Source organism: Dermacentor silvarum, chromosome 8 (genome assembly GCF_013339745.2).
Source record: "Dermacentor silvarum isolate Dsil-2018 chromosome 8, BIME_Dsil_1.4, whole genome shotgun sequence".
In the NCBI taxonomy this organism is placed as follows: Eukaryota; Metazoa; Arthropoda; class Arachnida; order Ixodida; family Ixodidae; genus Dermacentor; species Dermacentor silvarum.
The window spans coordinates 169,256,121-169,278,793 of NC_051161.1; the positions used below are offsets into that span (position 1 = coordinate 169,256,121).

General features: G+C 51.9%; 1 protein-coding gene across 1 annotated transcript; it reads right to left on the reverse strand.

Annotated features, from left to right (window-relative positions):
• Nucleotides 1-1,268: 1,268 nt before the first annotated feature.
• LOC125947771 (uncharacterized protein K02A2.6-like) lies at nt 1,269-6,132 on the reverse strand. The gene is made up of 4 exons (XM_049673046.1): nt 5,589-6,132; nt 3,391-4,343; nt 1,668-2,726; nt 1,269-1,589 (listed from the first exon to the last, which is right to left on the reverse strand). The coding sequence occupies exons 1-4, from the start codon at nt 6,130-6,132 to the stop codon at nt 1,269-1,271; spliced, it is 2,877 nt and encodes a 958-aa protein (XP_049529003.1).
• Nucleotides 6,133-22,673: the final 16,541 nt, after the last annotated feature.

The window sequence follows — 22,673 nt, forward strand, 5'->3', positions numbered from 1 at the left end:
TCCTGCCGTTGGACTCAAGAAGCAAGCCGAGCACTCTAATGCAGTTGACTCTGGGAATCGACAGCCCGTCCCTTGTGGTTAGCGTAATCTGTACCTGATCAAGCGGCGTGGAGGGCCTCCTCCCGGGCTGAACCGGTCTGTAGAGCAGCAACTCCGATTTGGAGGGGGAGAGTCGAAGCCCCGTACCCTCCAGAAAACTTTCGGTGATAGAGAGTGCCGACTGAAGCGCCTCCTCCACCTCAGCATCCGAACCTCCCATGCACCAGACAGTAATGTCGTCCGCCTATAGGGCGTGGTTGGTATTCGCTACAGTGGAAATACGCTCTGAGAGGCCTTTCATGGCTATGTTGAACAAGAGAGGCGAAATGACCGCTCGCTACAGCGTGCCCCTCGCACCCAGGGTAAAGGCCTGCGATTTTAATTGGCCAATCTTTATGGTTGCTGTGCGGTCCCGGAGGAAGGCACGAACATAGGCGTGGAACTTTGGTCCCAGCCCCATGCTCTCGACCGCCTCCAGGACGAACTTATGTGAAATGGTATCGAATGCCTTGGCGAGGTCAAGGGCCAATACTCCCCGAATATCTCGGGTTTGTCGGTCGATAATTTGCCTCTTAATCAAGAGCATCACATCCTGGGTGGAGAGACCCGGCCGGAAGCCTACCATGTTATGTGGAAAGATTATTTTATACCGCATGTTCCATCACCTTCCCCACGCAAGAGGTAAGGGAGATGGGACGTAGGTTCTCCTTGGCGAGTGCCTTGCCCGGTTTGGGAATGAGTACCACCGAGGCGGTCCTCCAGCCTTCCGGAACGCGGCCTTCTGCCCATAGGAGATTGAGCTCCTCGGTTAACTTAGCAATGGGCTTATCATCAAGATTACGCAGCAGCCTATTCGTGATTCCATCAGGGCCAGGGGCTGAGCGACTGTTAAGTTCATGAAGCACCTCTTCGATCCCAAGTTTCGTAAAGGGCGAGTCGACTGCCTCCAGCGGCCCTCCCCGGTAGTCCGGGTAATCCCAGTCCCCTACGGGGCCAACCGGAAGGTATCGCTCCGCCAATTCCGTAAGTAGAGTCGTGTCATAGACCCCACCGCTCCTCTGTGCTTGGACCAATCGGTCGATTGCCAAGCTCTGGTTACCTTTGGAATTAGTCTCATCGAGAAGCACCTTCAAGAGGTTCCATTTACCCCCGGTGCGCATCTGCTGTAGTAACTGTAGGAAGCGTGGAAAGCATGACACCTAGTTGTGCGAACAAGAATTAACGTTTATTCAAGAGGCTGTAGTGGCTTTATACCCGCGCCAAGCGACGGGAGAATGCGCAATTACAAGGCGTCCAGGCACGTGCTGTGATCGACGTTCTTCGGCGCGTGCCACTGGCGGCCTACGATGCCGCACTTCCTCCCCTCTAAGTAAGAGCCTGTCCGGGGGCTTACGAGTGCGGGTTGAGCGTCTGAGAGGAATAGGTTTCGTTGTAGACACTGGGCTCGCTGTGGGCTCGATGCAACCTCCAGACGCTCCCATCTCGGGCTGCCCAGCTTGCAGGGCTTGGCTGCTTGTTGATTGGGTGTCACCAGATGAGGATGGCCTTTCCTGCGAAGCTTGCTCTGCGGCGAACTGTGTTTCGCAATGTTCCTTCTTAAACGGCGTCGACGATTCGCGTGGTCGTACCTGATCGACGTGCCTTCGCTGCACCCCTTTTGGCGTGTCGACGGTTAACAAACGCTGGCCTTCCACAGTCGTCACGGTTCCCGGTAGCCACCTTTGACCAAGCTGATTATACTGTCGAGTCCACACTTGTGTTCCAGGAACAAATTGCTGCACTCTGTTACTCGGGGCGCCGTTGACGGTAGCACTCTTGCCCGCTCCATCCTCCTCTTCGAAGTAGGTGCTTAGGCGAGTTCGAGGTTGGAATCCCAACAGCATTTCCGCGGGCGACTGCTCTTCTCGGGTGGGTGTGGTCCTGTAACGTAACAAAAATTTGGCAAGTCGACTTTGCAAAGTTCCCGCTTGGCTTTTCTTTAAACCCTCTTTGATGGTGCGTACTGCCCTTTCCGCCAACCCGTTCGATTGAGGGTAGTATGGGGCAGTCGTTATGTGGCGCACCCCATTTTCCCGGAAGAACCGCGCTGTCTCAGCGCTAGTGAACTGCGGACCATTATCCGACATGACAGTCCGTGGCAGGCCAAAGCGTGCGAAAATACACCTAAGTGTGTCTACTGTAGTTGCCGCCGTCGCAGTCCTCAGGGGCACCGCCTCTATCCATTTAGTCTCCGCGTCTACGAGAACGAAGATCATATGCCCTTCCAGGGGACCAGCAAAATCCATGTGTAAACGGCACCACCGTCTGTTCGTCTTCGGCCAGTTTGCCGGGACCTGCGCTGTGGGCATGGGCAAGCACTGCACACATTGGGGACACCGTTTTACCAGCTTCTCAATATCCTTGTCCAACCCTGGGTACCAAAATATTGAGCGCGCGATATTCTTCATTGCAGTCATGCCCGGGTGTGTGTCGTCCAACTCTTTCAAAACAAATGCCTGAGCCGCTTCGGGCAACACCACATGGTGACCCCAGTATAATACCCCCTTACTTTCAGCCAATTCATGTCTCCGTGCAAAATATGGTTGGTACCACTGTTGTTCCAAACCCAGACGCCTGGGCCAGCCTCGTAAGATCCACGTCTTCACTTGCTGGAGTACGTCGTCTTTGTTGGTGTAGTCGGACACTTTCTGCACAGACAAAGCAAAATCATCGAGCGCCTGCGCATGCAGGACATATTCGGCCAGCGCATTTTCACAGCCCTTCTCGCGCACCGGCAGAGGCAAGCGGCTCAGAGCGTCTGCATTTGCACTTAGCTCCCCTTTTCGATATTCAAAGTCGTACTGATAAGCGGCCAAGAGCAGCGCCCAACGTTGAATCCTTGCCGCTGCCATTTGCGGAATTGGTTTGTCTGGACCTAACAAACCAGTGATCAGCAACAAGGGTGAATCTATTGCCAAATAGATAATCTCGAAACTTGACAACGCCAAAGACGAGTGCTAGGGCCTCTTTCTCTAATAGGGAATAATTGCGTTCCGCTGACGTAAGTGTTCTCGAGTGGAACCCAATCGGATGATCCACCCCGTTAATGCGGTGAGACAAAACTGCGCCTATTCCCTCTGCAGACGCGTCGCACTCCCGCCGCAGGGGTTTCCGAGGATCGTAAAGCACGAGAAAGTTTGCCGTGCTCATGGCGCGCTTTGTGTTTTGGAATGCTGCCGCCTGTGCGGGCCACCAACACCATGACGCTCCTTTAGACAACAGTCGGTATAACGGCGCCAAAGTAGACGACAAGTTCGGCAGAAATTTGGAGTAATACGTGACCAGTCCCAGGAATGCTTTTAGCTGCCTTACCGATGTCGGTGGCGGCGCCGCTAGCACTGCCTCCAAATTGTCCTGCAGCGGGTGAAGGCCCCTTGCATCGATTCGGTGCCCCAAAAATGCGACTTCCTTTTCCCGGAACCGACACTTCTCCCTGTTCAGCGTGAGACCGTTCGCCCGTAGCTGTTCGAACACTTGCCGCAGTACTGGTGCGTCGTGTGCTTTTTCTGCTACAATAATGTCGTCCAGGTAAACTTTGACCCCTGGTATGCCGTGTAGCACCGCTTCTATGCGACGTTGAAACAGCGCCGGCGCAGAGGCAATGCCGAACGCTAAGCGGTTGTAGCAGAAGAGGCCCTTGTGTGTATTCAGCACAACTATCTTCTTGGCTTCTTCATCGAGGGGCAGCTGGTTGTAAGCATTCCGTAAGTCGAGAGTGCTGAATACCTCACCTCCTGATAGCGCTGCAAAAATATCGTCAATTTTTGGTAGCGGATACTGCTCTACTCGTGTCGCTGGGTTGACCGTCAGTTTAAAATCTCCGCACAGCCGGATGTCCCCGTTCTTCTTCGCTACAGGCACTACTGGTGTTGCCCATTCAGCCACGCTAACTGGTGACAACACTCCCTCTCCCACGAGCCTGTCGATTTCGGCAGCTACTTGCGCTCTCATGGCATACGGAACTGTACGAGCCTTGCAAAACCGGGGTTGTGCTCCATCTTTAAGGTACAGCTTCACCGGCGGTCCCCTACAGCACCCGAGCTTCTGAAGTATGTCCGAAAATTCCAGCGCGCTTAACTGGGTGTCGCCGTGAACAACATTCACGGACAACGACGCTCCTTCTTCCAAAAGGGACACAACCGCTTTGCGAAATGCCTCTATCGTATCTCTCCCGCACAGGAGGGGCCCTCGATGATCCACCACTACCAGCGAACTGTTCACCGTAGCTGATCCAAACTGCACCGTCATATCCAGTTTGCCAAAGACTGACAACGGTCCCAGAAAACATGAAAGGCGCAGCGACGTTTTCTGTACAGCAGGCCACCACTTGCGATGCTTCTTATACAAACTCTTAGGAATTACGCTTACCGGTGACCCTGTATCGACAATCATTCGCAGCCTGCGGCCCTCCCACGTAAAAACGTGCTCAATTGGCTGCACCTTGTTCTTGTTGGCCGAGTTGTGCGCGACGAGAGCATACAACATCTCTTCTTCATTTTCGCATTCCGTTCCTTCGACAGCAAATGCTCCTGGTGTGTGTGCGTAAGCTCCTTTGCAAGCTCTTGCGATATGCCCTCTTTTGCCACATTGGTGGCATACAGAATTGCGATGTCGGCATGATGCCGTTCCATGGGCCCCTTTGCATCTGTTGCACGAAAAACTGTGACTTGGCGGGTTGTAATTCTTCCTCCAGTGTCTTCCTTGCTGCTGTTGGTCTACCATATTGACAACGCCGCTCTCAGCCCGTGCGTAAGTATCCCGCATGCCACGAGCGTCTTCATTCGCTTTCTCAGAAGCTAAGGCGAATTCCTCGGCTTCTTCGCGGGTCAATTTCTGACGCGCCAGTAAGTACCGGCGCGTTTCTTCATCTCGGATCCCGCAAACGATGCGGTCCCGCAGCATACGGTCCAGCGTCGCCCCGAAGTTACAATTTGCGGCCAGTCTTCTTAGTACCGCAAGGTAGTCCCGGACGCTTTCTTGCTCTTCCTGTCTTCGCATAAGGAAGGCATAGCTTGCTGCTATTTCGTTTGCCTGAGGGTTGAAATGTTCCTCCAGGCATTTTAGAACGTCGTCATACGTCAGGGAGTTGATGGAGACTGCCGGCTGGTGACCTTGCAAGACTCGGACGACACTGTCACTCAACGATGACACCAGCAGGGCACGACGTTTTCCAGCGTCTGTTATTTCATTACCCTCAAAGTAAGCTTCTAGCCGGACACGGTACGTGCTCCAGATGCTCGCAGCGTCGTCGAAAACCAGCGGTCGCGATGCCATTCCAACGGTCTCAGTGACGAAGTGCGTCCACCCTGCATCCCATCCTCGTCGCCACTGTAGTAACTGTAGGAAGCGTGGAAAGCATGACACCTAGTTGTGCGAACAAGAATGAACGTTTATTCAAGAGGCTGTAGTGGCTTTATACCCGCGCCAAGCGACTGGAGCATGCGCAATTACAAGGCGTCCAGGCACGTGCTGTGATCGACGTTCTTCGGCGCGTGCCACTGGCGGCCTACGATGCCGCATCTGCCCGTCTACTTTTGAGCAAGCTTCATTCCACTGCTGCCTAGACAGTTCCTGAGAATAGTCCTCGATTTCTTTATTGAGGAGCGATATGCGCTTCCGCAGCCTCCTATTGAGCTTCTGCGTGCGCCATTTCTCAACCAGTGATTTTTTAGCCTCCAACAGATGCGCAAGACGTGAGTCCATTGCATCCACCTGTAAGTCAGTCTGGACCGTCTTGGTTGCGAGGAGAGCATCCTCTGCTAATCGCGAGAAGAGGTCCTTCAACGTGCCATATTCGGTCTGATCAGCCTTGCGGAGCTTTCTAAACTCGTCCCAGTCCGTCACCCTGAACTCCCTAGGCGGAGGCACCCGGGTTTCCTGGGTGACCGAGAGGATAAAGTGATCACTTCCCAGGTATTCCTGCAGGTTAGCCCACTGTACGCCCGCCGCGTTTTTGGTAAATGCTAGATCTGGAGTGGTGTCTCTCGCAACAGAGCTGCCCACCCTAGTTGGGAACTGAAGGTCCGTGACCAGCTCTAAGGAACAATCCGTCATAGCTTGAACCAGGTTTCTCCCCTTAACAGTGGCCTTTGGATATCCCCAGGCCGGGTGGTGTGCATTAAAGTCCCCGACAGCTACGAGCGGCAACTTGCTCGCTAGGGCAGCCGCCTTTGCGATCACCGAGGAAAACGCCTGCTTGTGATTCCGAGGGGTACTGTAGACATTCAGTATGAAGATGCTACACTTAAGCCAATTATTCGGGATGATTTCGACCAGCTGGGCCTCCAAAGTAGAGTTGCCTAGCTGAAGCTTGTGTTCTACAAACGCATATTTCCTCGCAGGGCTCTGCAGTGGCGCGCATGCGAACTCTGGGATATCCGCAAATTCGGCACATCGAAGAAGGCTCGACTCACCTTTGCTGCAGAGTCAAGCCTCGCTACATTCATTACAACTCGGAAATCACCTTCGTTCAACCCTACTACCGGACCATTCCAGCCTGCTTACTGTGTGGCACCGTTGGACACCGGGCTGATTCGTGTCCCAACCCAGCCAATGCAAAGTGCGGCCTGTGTGGACAGCAGGCACAGCTAGTGGAGGGGGTGCGTACCCGTCACGAGTGCAACCCAAAGTGCGCCGTCTGTGGAGGAAGCCACGCCACTAACTCGCGCGAATGTACCGCCAAGTACAGAAAACCCCAGATGCCCACCCCTCAGCAGAGCGGTCTCCCCAAGTCGGGGAAGAAGACTCGTCATCATGCGGCGTTCTCGTGCGGCGGATCACGCCATGTCGACGTCACAACGCAGCAGGCACCACCACGTGGAGGTGACGTCAAGGGCCAAGCGGCGCAGAAACTGCCACCACACGACGGCAAGGGTAGCCGCGGCCAGCAGCAATAGCAGCAAAACGATGCGGGAGCCGGTGCCTGGGCGAACGCATTGAAATATGGCAAACAGGTGAGCGGTCCCCGGTGGGGCAGCCTCCCCTTTCCAATCCCCCTCCCTCTCCTACTTTAATTGCTGAGGAGATTCGTAAGCACACGGAGCCTCGCCGCGCTAAAATTGCGAGCCTTGAGGCTCAGCTCTCCAACGCACCGTCTGCTCCTACCTCCCCCTCCGCCTCCAATGCGAAGTCCATGGACAGTGGGATTACGCTGCCGAACCCGTCGGGCCATGATTCTTTTGAGACTATGGAGGCGCGTCTCAGCGCAAAAATGGAGCTCCTGATCGACACCGCGATGGCCCAGATGTTTGCGAAAATGTATGAGCTGATCACGAGTACAGTTAATCAAGCTGTCGCTGCGCATCTCCGCACGCTGCGCAAAGCGGGTCTTCTTAGGGACGTATCCGGCAGCCCCTCCACATTTTCGCGTCGAATTGTAGACATTGGCGATGACGAAGACTGCACCCTGGCAGGCCTAGATGTCAAAACTCTAATCCTGCCTACTGGCTCTAGGGCAGCTCCACTCACTCTTAACGCCCAACCTAACCCAGGCGGGAACCCCTAAAGTTAGGCGTTCTGCCCCCTCCAAATCGGCGTCCCCCATCATCATAACCCAGTGGAACTGTCGGCGCCTCCGCTCGCGGACCTCCGACTTTTCCTCTCAACCTTTGAGCCCGCGGTAGTTGCCCTCCAAGAGCCAGGGAAGGACGCTACCCTTACGAACTATTCGACGTTCCAGCAGTACCCCTCGTCCTGCCTCTGCGTCAATCGAAATTATACAGCTAACAAGGTCGATCTTGACCTCCAAACCGACTATTCCTACGTAATGGTGACTCTCCTCCCGCTCCGCAAACAGGACCCATCCATTCACATCCTCAACGTGTACTGCTCTCCCAAACTCCAAAACGCCTCATTCGCGGACCTCTTCAGTCGTGCGCTGAGAGTTGCGGGCCGGGAACCCCTCCTGATTGTGGGCGACTTCAATGCCCCCAGTTGGGTCTGGGTGTACCGCCGTGAAGAGAAGCGTGGCCACAAGTTGGCGGAGCTTACGTTCACGCTGGGCCTCACCCTTCACACTGACCCTGTCCACGCAACTTGGATTGGCAACTCCGTGACCAGGGAGACCTGTCCGAATTTGGCCTTTACACGTAACATTCAGTTCGCCGACTAGGTCAATACTGAGGAAACCCTCGGTAGCGACCACTGCCTCATCAACACAACCATTCGCACACGCCCCATGGCACGACCCTTCAAACAAGCCCACATCCCAGATTGGACGAAATTCAGACAAAATTGACAGGACACTGTTGCCATACACACGCACGGCTACCAGGCCTGGTCCCAGCAATTGTTTCTAGCTTGCCTTCTACGGAAACACACATCAAACTCTCAGAGGCGGTCTCGGATGTAGATAACCACCTCCTCCACCTTTGGGAAGCCCGACACAGCCTCGTCCGTCGATGGCGCCAACAGAAACACAATATGAAACTAAAATGTTGCATAGCAGAGTTTACCCAGAAGGCGGCAGAGTATGCGGCCCAGCTCGCCGACTCACACTGGGTTAGCCGCTGCAATACGGCTGCGCGACAAATGTCCAGCCGAAACACTTGGCGTCTTTTTCGCGTCCTCATTGACCCCACACAAACCCGCACTGAAACGCAGAAACACTTGCAGCGCGCCATCCACGGCTTTGCTGGTAACACAACTCAGCTAGCACACAAGCTCAGCACACAAGCTAGCACACAACTCACACAGCTAGCACAACTCAGCTAGCACAACTCAGCTAGCACACAACTCAGCACACAAGCTCAGGCACCAATACCTGTGCACTACCCAGGATACCCGAGGGACGGCGTACTCATATTCAGGGTCTGAGAATGACGAGCTGGATCAACCTTTCCAGCTCCACGACCTGAAGGCAGCCCTTGCCAAAATGAAACGTGGCACTGCACCTGGACGGTACAAAATTACAGTCAAGCTCCTGGCAAACCTGCCAGACTCGACTTACAATTCACTTCAATTCAGTTACTTTAATTCTATCTTCAATTCAAGCATACTTCAATTCTATCTGGCTGGGAGACGTGCCCCTCCCTATAGATTGGAAGACAGCTCTTGTCACCTTTATTCCTAAACCTGGCAAAGCCGTAAATATGGACAACCTCCGCCCCATCTCTCTCACCTCTTGTGTGGGCAAGTTAATGGAGATGATGGTGCGGGACCGGTTGTCTACTTTCATGGAAGACCATAACACATTTGCGGACACCATGTTCGCGTTTCGCCCCCACAGATCCGCACAGGCTGTCCTCCAACTTAATCGTAAAGTCCTAGACCCCATCGAATGCCCCCATAACGACAAGGTTGTCCTGGTCTTGGACCTTAAAGGGCAACTCCGGCGATTTTTTTACCATGTCTAGCTAATAAAATATTTAGGTTCCCGAGACCCTCCTGTGACGCGCCTGATAGGAGAATTGTTCCACAAATTCGAAAATAATTTTAAATAAGCAAAAAAGCGCAAAAACGAAACCGATACCTGACCAAGCGGCCGAGCGAACCTCTGCATGTGACGTCATGAGTGTACCCCCGGCGGGCAAGGCACGCAACGCATGCTGGTCTCGCCCGCGGAGTGAACGAAACCGGCGAAGAGCAGACGCTCAGCTTATTCATGACCGCGCCGGACCTTCAGAGACCTTCGGGTGACATTGTAAGCTGCACCACCCATTCGGATCTGTCAAACAGTGACATTTATGATTCAGACGAATTCAATAGCCACGAATCGCCGTCCGCATTCGACCCGCCACCACTAGAGCCAGCCAGCGCCCATGCGCAACATATCGCGCTGCAACATGAAGACCAAGAGTAGCCCTAACCACTGATTGTTATACGTGCTGCTTGCTGTGTTACGTGTTTTACCCCTTCTCAGGGGACCGCTTTGCATTCTCAATTTGGAGCACGATTTTCCGCATTTGTATCCCGCAAGAACGCCACCGACAGTCCAAAGCACCGACCGGTGCATTTGTTTACATGGGCAGGTATACAGCGACCACTCGTCGTTCTCTTGAGATAGCCGCTCATCGGTGACATCAATTAATGTCAGAACATATCAAAACACGCATATTTTGTGCATGTAAGCACCGTTACATCACTCTGGGTCGCGCTGATATGAGCGACCACAAACCTTCGAAAACAGCGAGCGGGAGACCATAGTATAGGGGAGCGTTGTGGTGCAACCTGCTTATCATTGTTCGTATTCTCGCCATGCACACAATTAGCATTCCGTAAAGTAGACATAGATTAGGACATTGCGCGTATGATCGTTCATTTAGAGAACGCGTAGTTGTCTCGCTGAAACGCCTATGCCGTGAAGTATGACATCGTTGGCAGCTGAACGAGACGGTTGTTTACGCATGCTGTATCGAAGGGGCCTCCGCTTGCTGCCCATTTGGGATACGAGGCAGACAGTGCACCTCATAAGCTAAATAATGAGTCAGCATAACAATGGGTAAAAATGCACCCATGGATGTCCGTAGTCGCATTTCATTTAGGGATGGTGGTGAAAAGCATTTGTAGGAGGGACGTGACGGCGGCGAACGAGCCGCGCCGTCGTTCCTACTAAGAAGGCGGCCAGCCGAGCGGAGGCCGCGACGACCAGCGTCTCAAGCTCCTGGAACAACACTGCGCGTGCCGATCTTGCGCTTCGAGCACGCGCTGCATTTCTTTTTATTGTTTACTTCCTTGACAGTCGGCGCAAAGGCACCGGTTGGGAGCGCCGACCAAAGCGCCCCGCGTTGCAGCGTCGGTGGGCGCTACAGGGCTCCCCGCCCAGACGGAACGTCGATGAAGGAAGTGAGAGAAGCCAAGTCGGATCTTTGTACTCCAGCCTGCATTTTAGGTGCACCTGTGGCTGGCGCACGCACAGACGTCCTTGAGGCAAGCGGCTCCGGCAGTGTGGCATTCGCTGTTGGCCTTGCAGGGCTGTCCAATGCGTTTCCGGCGGTGGTCTGTAGCTTGTCGCAGGTCTTGCCGTCCAGCGAGCGGACAAACTCGAGAGCACAGTCGCCGATCAGATGGTCCGTGCAGACGCCGTTCAGCTGGGCGAAGACGCACTGCTCGGAGTAGTCGCAGGGCTAGCCGAGGCCGGTGGCGGTGCGGCAGGTCAGTGCTTGGACTTGAGACTCACGGGCTCGGATGGCTTGTAGAGGTAGCGGCCCTGGCTGCACGAGGCCCCGCGAGGCTCGCGCTGGGCGTTGCTCGTGCACGTGTCCTCGAAGATGGAACCAAGCGCGATGGTTGCCGTGGTGACCGGCACGTCGATAGAGCCGTGCATTCAAAGACGAACTTGCCGTTGTCGGAGCGAAGCCTCTCCAACTGGTTGATGGCGATCTTGGAGACCTTAACGGGGCCGTCGTTCTTCACGGTGCTTAGGGTGGAGCGGTCGATGAGGTTCTTCAGGAGACGGCCGTTGATGGTCCAGGTGATTGTGGCGTAGTCCTTGTACAGGCGCGAGAGCTGTGGGCCCCTGGGAGGAGGTTACCAGTGTGCGGGATTGCGCGCGCAGTGGGCTGCGCATCGATGCATCACTCGAGGTGCATGGAGCCGCGCAGGCCGGGTTGTAACCACCTTTGCAGGCTGCAGGGTTGTTCGAAAGTAATCCCCCGACGGGGACGGCGGGTTAAGTGGAGCTTCTCCCAAGCGAGCACCCCTGAAGAAAGCCGGGCGTCTGGCCGGGGGTCGCTTGTGCTCGATTTGTATTCCGGTGGGTAACCGGTGGCCGCCTGGTTTCGAACCCACGATCTCCCGCAGCCGAGGCAGACACTCAAGGACGAGGTCACGGCTGCGGTGACTTACGGCGCTGCAGCTTGCCAGTATCGAACACGGCGTCGGATCGTTGGTAGGAATAGCGAGGCTTAGCTGCTGCACGGGCGCCCGGTGGAACGGTCCCTTGAGCAGAGCCCGCTGACGGTCCGCATCGTAAGGGGCCGCGGGCCGTAGGTTGTTGGCGTTCCCGAGCCGAAACTGGTCCTCGTAGAAGTCGTCCGAACCATCAGGGCCAGGGTCAGGCCAGTCATCACTATGCACAGGGCCATGGTCCGAGGAGTGAGTAGCTGACGTGTCACCGCTCCGCGTGGCCGGCGTGTTCGTACCGTGACCACGCGCTCGCACCATGGCCGGCGTTCTCCTACCGTGGCCGGCGTGCTCGCACCGTGGCCGGCGTGCTCGTACCGTGGCCTGGTTAGCGCCGTTGCCGGTGAGCGCCGTGGCTTGGTGAGCGCCGTGGCCGGTGCGCGTCGTGGCCGATCACGTCCGGGTCACCATTGTAGGAGGGACGTGACGGCGGCGAACGAGCCGCGCCGTCGTTCCTACTAAGAAGGCGGCCAGCCAAGCGGAGGCCGCGACGACCAGCGTCTCAAGCTCCTGGAACAACACTGCGCGTGCCGAGCTTGCGCTTCGAGCACGCGCTGCATTTCTTTTTATTGTTTACTTCCTTGACAGTCGGCGCGAAGGCACCGGTTGGGAGCGCCGACCAAAGCGCCCCGCGTTGCAGCGTCGGTGGGCGCTACACATTTATTGAGCTATATATACAGAGAGGTGCTGCGGGATAGGCCTCTAGTGGGTCGCGCCCCTTGCAATACTGGGCGGAGTCCCTCATTCCGGGACCCCGTTGGTCTTGACCACTGCCCAGGTCCGCCGAACTAGGGCTTGTTGGGCCGATAGTTCCTGGCAGCTGAGCAGGGCCGCCTCCCAGTCCTCTCGGGTAGGGGAAGGGGTGACGGGGGGAGAGAAGAATTTTGCCGGCATGCCCAAACCATGTAGAAGGTGTCGGTCACCTCGCCACAGAATGAGCATAGGCGATGAAAAGAAGTATCAAAGTGCTTGAGAACCGCCGGGCACAGCAAGTGTTTGTAAAGAGCCTAAGGAGAGTTGGTTCGCCAACTTTACCCAGTCCCTCCATAGGAACCGGGTAACGCCGGTGTTCGGCACGATAGTGCTCAGTAATGTCTTTAAAAGAAAGAAGAGGGCTGTGATCTGGGTCAAGGTCCTCCCAAGTGATGCCTGGTGCCCGGTAAGTGAGTGCGCGGGCTGCCTCATGGGTGGCTTCGTTACCTGGCATTCCTTGGTGGCCGGGGACCCACATGATTGAGCGATGAATTGGAATCGCAGTCACGAATACTGCGGCGAAGAATTTTGTCAGCGAGAGGAGTGATCCATCCGAATTGAAAGTTACGACAGGCTCCGCGGGAGTCTGTGAGGATGAATTTAGTGTCGGGATGGGAGGCTGCGAGGGCGATCGCCACCTCCTCTGCGTGCGTTGGGCTGGGTGCTTTGAACGAGAAGCCGTCCACTTGTTTTTCCTCGTGTATGATTGCAGCCGCGTGTACCATCCCCCCCTGGAGTGGTTGGGGCCTGCAATACCGACGTAGAAGACGTGTTTCTTAGAGTCATAGTGGCGGTGCAAGGCATCCGCCCGCGCCTGGCGCCGGCCATTATGGTCCTCCTTGTTCATCTTAGTTGGAATGGGTCGAACGTAGAGGGCGCGTCTCCACAGTTCGGGCACTCGAACCCTTTCCATCGTATAGGGGTCATGTTTAATATGTAACCGGTCCAAGAGGCGGCGACCGGACACGGTCTGGGCGAGACGCGTGTATTGGTTAACGAGATGCGCCTCGCAAAGTTACCGATAGGTGTTCACCACCCCCAACGCGAGAAGACGCGCGTTGGAAGTCGAGATCGGGAGGCCGAGGGCTCTCTTGAGCATTTTGCGGAGTACAACCTCCAAGCAATCTTCGTGATGTTTCCGTAAGCGTAGGTATGGAGTCGAGTACAGTACTCTACTAGTTACGAAGGCATGTGCGAGCAGCACCGCATCCTTACTTCGCAACCCTCCTCGCTTGTTGGAAACGCGGCGAACCATCCGGCCCACCTGGTCGCCGACCTTGCGGAGTTTGGCAAGAGTTGTGTCTGCCTTGCGATGTTGATTAATGAAGAGACCGAGTATTCGAATCTCCTCCACTTTAGGGAACGGCCAGTGCGACTGGCCGTATTCGAGAACGGCAACGTTCTCGAATGCGGAACGGATGCGGAATGCGGAACAGATCTAAGAAAAGCAAAGTTGAAGATCTTCTTCAATGAAAATCTGACTGCGCAAAACAAAAAGCTATTTCAGCAGATGAGATGTAAAGCCCGCGAACTGGATTATCGGTTTCCTTGGATTAAAGATGGTAAGATGTTTATGCGGCGAAGCTCACGTCATCGCATTGTTAGAATAAGAACAGCCGAGGATCTGGAAGGTGTGCGATAGTTTCTAATGTTATCTGCTTTGTTTTGTTCTTTGTATATCAACCTAGCCCATGGCTTCGCTCTCTCGGTTGCATGGCTATTTTGGTGCTGCTTCTTTTCAGCAACTGAAAGCTATGAAGGATGTAAAGCAGCTGTCTCTGCTAAATTTAAACACGCGAAGTTTAAGACACAAACAAGAGTCCGTAGGCCTGTTTTTGGATACACTCGATCACAATTTCGACATTTTAACATTCACAGAAACCTGGTGTTCTGATGATTGCCCTGATGAGCATTTCCCTGGATACAATTGTAATACGATATCGCGAAGAAACAGAAGGGGAGGTGGTCTGGCTATTTATGTCACAAACCAACTCTATTATGAAACAAACTCAGAATACTCAAACATTGATGCTGACTATCAATGTCTAATGAATAAATGCATGGGCACAATTGTTGTGCTTGTGTACAGACGCCCTTCTGGTTCTGTTACCGCGTTTTTAATTTATCTTGAAAGCGTTCTAGAGTACTGTTGTCCGTCCGGACTACCTGCGATCTTTTGTGGTGACGTCAACATCGACTTATTATCAACAACGGGAAATAAGCGAAATCTCAGTGATATTTTCTGTTCTTTTGGATATCAAAATGTAATTAACATACCGACAAGAATTACGGATGCCTCTGAAACCTTGCTAGATCTGTGTTTTACCAACCACCAGCCACGTGAATGCGATGCACTGGTACTGATAGCTGATTTAAGTGATCTATTAACTTTTTTTTTCTTTTTTTCACGCCCTACTTGACCAGACATAACAAAAGTACACAAAATACATCCGTCACGTGCAGAATAATATCTACGGACAAAATTGAAGTTTTTAAACGTTTAGTAGCAGGTACTAACTGGAACCCTGTAATGGAAATGAAAGACCCCGTGGCTTCATATGGCCTCTTTTTACGTATTATCAAAGAACTTTATGACATTGCATTTTCTATGGTATCAGTTAGAAAACACCAGAAATCCAGGAAGCCGAGGCTAAATTCAGGCCTTTTGAGGAGAATAAAAGAGCGTGACAAGCTATTCAGTTGATTTAGCCAAACAAAAAACTTAGACACATTAGTCAAATATAAAAAATGAGAAATAAATTAGGCTCAGATATTAAGCATGCACGTGCCGCATAATATGAAAATATGTTTACACATGTTTACTAACGTATCCAGTGACTCGAAAAAAGTATGGAAAACGGTAAATGACCTCATGCTTAAAGATGACAAATCTGTTATATCGGAGCTTATGATAGAAGATGAACCATGCTCGGGTGCACTGCTTGCTAATAAGTTCAATGAGCATTTCCTGAAAGCTGGCGTTTCGACGACCTCTGTCGACGAAATAGCAGTTATACTTCGTACGTCACTGACAATGTTGTATCCTCACTTTTTTTGTTCCCCACAACTGAATCCGAAATATACACACTATTGCATAAACTAAAAAAATAACTGCGCATGCGGCGTAGACGAATTAAAGCCCCAGCCTATTAAAGCAGTTGCCCACATTATAAGTCAGCCACTATCGCATATATGTGACATAATTCTCAGTTCTTATATTTTCCCCGATGATTTAAAGATCGCCAAGGTATCGGTTATTTTTAAGGGCGCTAATAAAAATTACTTTAATAATTAGAGGCCAATCTCATTATTGCCTATATTCTCTAAAGTTTTTGAGCAGGTTATAAACTTGCGACTTTCTAATTATTTACTGCAGGAAAAGGTGATCATAAAACTACAATATGGTTTCCAAAAGAAGAAATCTACCGAAACGGCCTTACTAGATATTAAAGAAAAAATACTTGACAATTTTGAACACAATTAATCACTATAGGGGTCTTTCTCGACTTCAAGAAGGCTTTTGATTCAGTTAAGCACCGTATCTTGTTCCTGAAACTCCCTAAATACGGAATTAGGGGAATGGCTTTAGAACTAATAAAAAGTTATTTAACTTATCACCAATATACAGGGATTAATGACACTAAATCGAACATGGGTAAAATCACATGTGGTGTTCCACAAGGGTCAATCCTAGGCCCTTTGCTTTTTTTTATTTATGTTAACGAGATTCCTAACATACCACTTACACCCGACATAGTTCTATACGCTGATGACACCAATGTATTCTTCTCTGGTAACGCGCTCAATATCCTTGAACAACAAGCAAATCTTTGGTTGAGACATCTATCTGACTGGCTAAAAAATAATAGACTAGAACTAAACACTAAAAAAACGAAATATGTTTTATTCGCCCACGTAATAAGACTATCACAAGAGAAGCTAACATAACTTTTGAGGGGCAAAAAAATTGAACGCTTCAGAGCACATAAATTTCTTGGGGTACATTTTCAAGAGAACTTAGACTGGTTCTTACACACCAATTATACGTCCGCTCCAGCATATCAAGATCTAGGGGTATTATTTGTCAAATACGACAACTGCTTCCACAATGGTTAAAAAAACAACTATATTACACAATAGTTTACTCCCACATCCACTACTGTCTTCTTGTGTGGGGGAGTACGACTAAATCAAACACGGATAGAATTAAGGTCGTGCAAAAGAAAGCTATACGAATAATCGAAGGAGTACCACACAGGTTTCATACGGCGCCTCTTTTCGAAAAACATGAAATACTAACCATTACAAACGTCATGAAAAAAAAAGTTGGCGATGGTCATCTTTCAGTTACCAAAACAACGCATTCCTGATTACGCTAAGAAAGTATGCGTAGAGATGCTTTTCTGTCCTTTATTGCGTTAGCATTTTTGGCCACTGCCCGCGCTTTTCGGGGGTTATCTATCTAGGTAGGTTTGTATATAATCAAATAAAATCTAATCCTGCAGGGTTTTTTTCCGAGGCATCTTGCGAATACCCACTGCCACAACCTACGTCATAAGATTTACACCACGCACAAATTACGGAACTGAGAAACTGAGCATTCCGCATTTTTTGACCCAACACCCTTTTCTAGCTATCCTGATTGAGGAGATCGGTTCATACCGTGCTTTTAAAAGCAAGGTACATTCATATTTATTATCAATACAAGCATAAATCTTGTTCGCGTTTTATGTTGTCAAAAGTATTTGCTGTATTTCTTTCGCTTTGTGTCATTTGGAAGTCGCTAAAATCAATTCATTCGATGTCATATATTTTTGGTTTCACTTGTATACCTTCTTGTGCCTTAAATGTGAAAATTATTGTTTACGTACAAACGCGTTATTGTACTGAGCTGCGTCTTCTGTCGTATGGTCATTTTTTTCTGCGCTGTAATAGCTCTTGCCAAATATTAACACTGTGCATTGTGTCTTTTTGGGGGTGAATTTGAGTTCTCGGGGGGAAGGCGTCCTGTCGGGCTTCTTTGCCTTTTCGCCGGTCCCCTAGGCAACTGTATATGTATGTATATATTTTATTGGTTGCCTGAAATAAACTTCAAACTTCATACATGGATGTTGATTGCGCGTCGTGTCGTCGCTTCTAGCTTTTTGCGTGTGCACTGTGCGAAATGGGGAATGGTTTATTTCAAATCCGTATGGTCAAAAACTGAACTACAGAAGCAGCTTTCTTCATCCTAATGGCTTAATTAGTTTGATATATATCAGTCGCTCAAGCCCGCCAGCAGCAGACGCACGAACTCGGCCACTGTGGTAGGCTTAGCATCGGCTGAACGCAATCGGCATCGGCTCAAACTGTGTTTGTGCACTGTGTTTGGCTGAAATTCGTGCAGCCAACAACAGAACACCGCTTGCCACCCCCCATTACTCGCCCGTCTACAGGGAACGCAACTTCTCGCGACAGCAACATCTCACGCCAAGCACTAGCTCACGATCGCCGACTCCTGCACGCTCTCGTCCACGGTGGTGCTCTCGTCGCTGTCGTCTGCATGATCGCGGCATGCTCTGCGTGGTACACTCCTGACGTCATACACAATGTGGCCTGTAACTGAGGAGGAGGTAAGGTAGGGTGTTCGAGGTAATTAATTAAATTCGATTGTAAAAAATCTGCGCAACTCTCAAGCCTGCTTTTTATGACATGACGGGAGTGTTCAGAGGAACATACCCAGCGAATTTCATCGACATCCGTTGACATCGAGAAATCGCCGGAGTTGCCCTTTAAGGGAGCATTCGACAACGTCACTCATGAAACCATCTTAATTCATCTCTCTCAAACCAACTGCGGGCGTAAAGCTTTTCAGTACATCTTACAATTTCTAACACAGAGACACGCATACTTGCACATACAGGACACCGAAAACGACCCATACACTCTAGGGTCCAGAGGTACACCACAGGGCGCTGTCCTCTCCCCCCTATTGTTCAATCTGGCCATGAAGAACTTGCCTGCCCAGCTGAAGGCCGTCCCTGGGGTGCAACACGCACTCTACGTAGTCGACATCACCATGTGGGCCACGCAAGCATCTTTGGGAGACATACAGGCCAACCTGCAGCAAACGGCGACCATAGTGTACCAATATGCTCACGCTTGCGGCCTCCAATGCTCCCCCCAAAAGTCTGAATTCCTGCACCTCCGCCCCTCGCCCAAATGCACGCCCAAAATTGCTCTCTCTCTCTAGAGTATGGTCGAATCCCTGATCAACCTGAGATTAGAGTCCTCGGACTTTTCATCAACCAACGCCGCCGGTCCGACACAACACTAGGGAAGCTGCGGAAGGTGGGGGACCAGGTGGGCCGCATGGTCCGCCGGGTTTCCAACAAGCGCGGGGGTCTCACATGCAAAGATGCCTTGCGGCTGGGCAAGGCATTTGTGACTAGTCGAATCTTGTATTCGACTCCATACCTCCATCTCCGCAAGCATGAGGAGGACGCCCTTGAGGTCATGGGCGTCCATGGTTAAGCGGGCCCTTGATCTCCCGGTCAGCACCTCTAACCAGCGCCTTCTGGGCCTGGGGATGGTGAATACGTACCGGGAGCTCGAGGAAGCTCATCTTACCAACCAAATCACACGTCTTTCTCAGACGCTGTCGGGTCGCCACCTCCTTGCCCGACTACACCTCCTACCTCTCTAGACAGATGGAAGAGCGCGTACGTATGCCACAAGAATGGCGCTATGCCCTGCACGTGCGCCCTCTTCCCCGGAACATGTCACGCACACACCATGATGGCCGACGCTTGGCTCGGGCGGAGGCCCTGAAGCGCCATTATGATTCCAAACCCCGCGTTTTCTACGTGGACGCTACCGGCCAACACCATGAGGGATGGTTTACGGCCGTGGTGGTCCACGAAGGCAAAACAGTTAACGGGATTAGCTTTCGCGCTAGAGACATAACACATGCGGAGTAAGTCGCCATCGCATTGGCTGCATCCGATTCTCGCTCTCAAACCATCATTACCGACTCGCGAGGGGCCTGTCGGAACTGCGAACAGGGTCAGATTCCATTCCTGCCCTATCGCGTCCTTTAATCTAGCTGCCGAACCGCGGACCCCAACCCCCGATACGTCGTTTGGGCTCCTGCTCACATGGGATTAGAGGGAAAGAGGCAGCGGATGCTGCCGCCCGCGCGCTTTCTCACCGGGCTCCTGTTTTCTCTGACCCCGCCGATCAGGACTCCACCCCCAACTCAATCTACTCGTATACAGAAATTACAGATTACTATCAATCCGGCCACGAACTCTACCCCCGCCCGTGTAGAGGCCTCAAAAAGGAGGAGGAGCGTCTCCTGCTCCGCCTACTTTAGTGGAGCTTGCCCGCACTCTGCGAAGAAGTCCTCGGACCTCTACCACATGGTGTGGGCTTGCCCATCCAACCCTGCCTCCCCCCCCCCCTTACCCAACCCTACCTGGGAGGACTGGGAGGCTGCCCTACTTGGCTGATCATACCTACTAGCCCAAAAGGCCCTAGTTGAGCGCGCCCAGGCGGCGGCTACCGCGGTCCCGTTCTAGGGACTCCACCTAGTGTTAGTAAGGGCCGGCCTCTTCAGGGTCGTCCCGAGCATACTTCCTCGTTCTTTTAGTAATACAATTCAATGTTTTTCACCAGCACCACCTGCATGTCCAAGTTTATACAGCTGGATAAAACTACTATCCTTACTTCGTATAGCTCTCTACTAATTTGCTGTCGCAATTGATGCTATGCCTTTCGGGTGAAACTGCGACCATTTTTGGTCAGCCTGTCGCCTGTATACTTTTGTTCAAGAGTGTACACGTTCCTGGTCTGTCTCCATAATACGTTATTCACGCACACTTATTTTGCGATTGCTACAGAAAGACTGTTTTGAAGGCTAAATGATAAGCAGTTATATTGGTAATTACATTGCAGATTTAGCCACCTTTCCGAGGAACTTCTGCTAGTGTTCAATACAATTCGTTGGTTTAAGTCTAAATGGCAAACGAGTGAAGAAGACCACCATGAGCTCCACCAGATGTTGAACGACGAATTGAACCGGGGTCGATGACCACACACTGGTGGTCACTTCGGAAGTTCTTTCCAGAAAATCCCCTGCGATTGATTTTTTCAGCTTTTCCCTACTAGGAGCATCTTTCCTCCAGGTAGCATGTGTGGGTTTATTGACCAGTTGCCTTCACCCAAAAAAGATCACGTACTCGTGACGCCTGCGGCAGAAAGGATGTTCCACATTCGCGGCCAAGGCTTGTCAGTGGTGGCGCTGGCTAACGCTCCCAGGGTCAATTCTAGTAGTAAAAACATAAATACCCTCGAAAGTGGATAGGAGAGAAGCACCGCGGTAGCTTAATTGGTGAGAGCATCGCACGCATAATGCTAACACATGGACTCGTTCCCCACCTGCGGCAAGTTTTAACAGCGAAGCTGTTTAAGCCAGCCGTAATTTGTGGTTCGTGTCAAGAAACTATCATCATCAGCAATGAAGAAAGAAATAAAAGAAAATAAACTTTCTTGCGAGGCAGGATTCCAACCCGCATACCCACGCTCCCAAAGCGAGCGCCGTAACCACTATAGGCTATAAAACCACGCTTGCAGAACATGAATTCATGCAAACCAAATTATTGCGTTCGAGCGTCGTCGTCTTCTTCGTCAGCTGGCGCGTTCACACGCGCTCGTGCCAATGCCCTGCGAAATGAATAAGAGGTTTTACGCGCTATGCTTGGGAAAGAGACAAAGAAAATGAGAGCGACAGAGAGAGAGGCGCCTTCACGGAGCGGGTCTGCTGGAACGCGTTATCGTCATTTCAATGCGCTGGAACGCGGTGTCGACATCGAAGGCGGTGTCGGTGTTGCAGGCTGCGCTATGCAACGCGCAGTGACGGCCGTAAGTCCGAGAGAGAGACGCATTCACGGAGCGGGTCTCTTGAAACGCGGTGTCGGCATTGGACATCAGGCGAAGCCAAAGCCGAACCTATCTACTATACTCGGCGACACCTTTCCTTGACAGCACTGTGGAAGCTACAGAGCCGAACCGCCTGCATGCGCGCGCGCCAGGAAATAGTACCAATTTTATTTTCTGATTCTAAGAGTTACTTGACCCGAATAAATAATACTTTCTTAATTATAAATATAGAACAAGTATGGGAAGCTGTTCATGGAAAAAAGGTGATCGTGCGCCTTAATTTTTTTTCTTTTTTATTTCTTGGACAGCACCACGTTTTCCGCACCGCCTGTTGGTTGCTCTCGCAGTAAACATGGCGTCCCCGGTGCCGGCGGTACCGTGTGTGGCCGCAAACTCTCCTTTTCGTTCTCCGAGGAGGCTATACTCTAAGTGTGACAAGAAATGGGTCTCCAAACAAACCAAGCAGGTTATCTGCAATGTCTACGCTGGAGTAAAGCGCCGTCAGCCCGAGCGGTCGACGAAATCTGTGTGCCGGACTGTCGCCGAGCTCACCGGAGTGAGTATGCGAACGGTAACTCGAATCAAGGTTGAAGCTCTGCGGGCGCCACTGTATTCTCCAAATCGTAAGAAAGTGGATTTCTCGGGTGAAGCTGGGAAGCGCATGACCGCCAGGACGAGGCTGCTGCGTTACGACACGTTTGCGTTGGCAGCATTGCGGCGCAAAGTGCACAGCTATTTCATGCACAATGAACGGCATACGTACGAGAAGCTACGCAACGAAGTGATCAGCGACCCTGACATGGACATGCCGACGATCAGCACTCGCACGATGCAAGGAATGCTGAGCGACTTGGGGTTCGTCTTCCGAAAGAGAAAAACGAATTCCGCATTGCTCGAAAGAGACGACATCGTTGCTTGGCGTCGAAAGTACCTCCGAACAATCCGATAAATGCTGAGGCAGCAGCGGTAAGTTCTTGCGTTCTTTTAATTTCTGCAAACTTTCGTTGCGCGTGCTTGTTGGTAAAAGTGTAGACGCGAATGGTGAGAATGCGTTTGTACCTAACGGTGAGCGAAAACGAGAG

Excerpts from the sequence above, each read along its gene's own strand:
- LOC125947771 (XM_049673046.1), bottom strand. The coding sequence starts at position 6,132 with ATGACGGATTGTTCCTTAGAGCTGGTCACGGACCTTCAGTTCCCAACT. Across the intron at positions 4,344-5,588 it reads AGACGGGCAGATGCGGCATC|TCTTTGGCAAACTGGATATG; the intron begins GTAGGCCGCCAG and ends GACCGTTGTCAG. Across the intron at positions 2,727-3,390 it reads CGGCGCCGCCACCGACATCG|AAAGTGTCCGACTACACCAA; the intron begins GTAAGGCAGCTA and ends TTGTCTGTGCAG.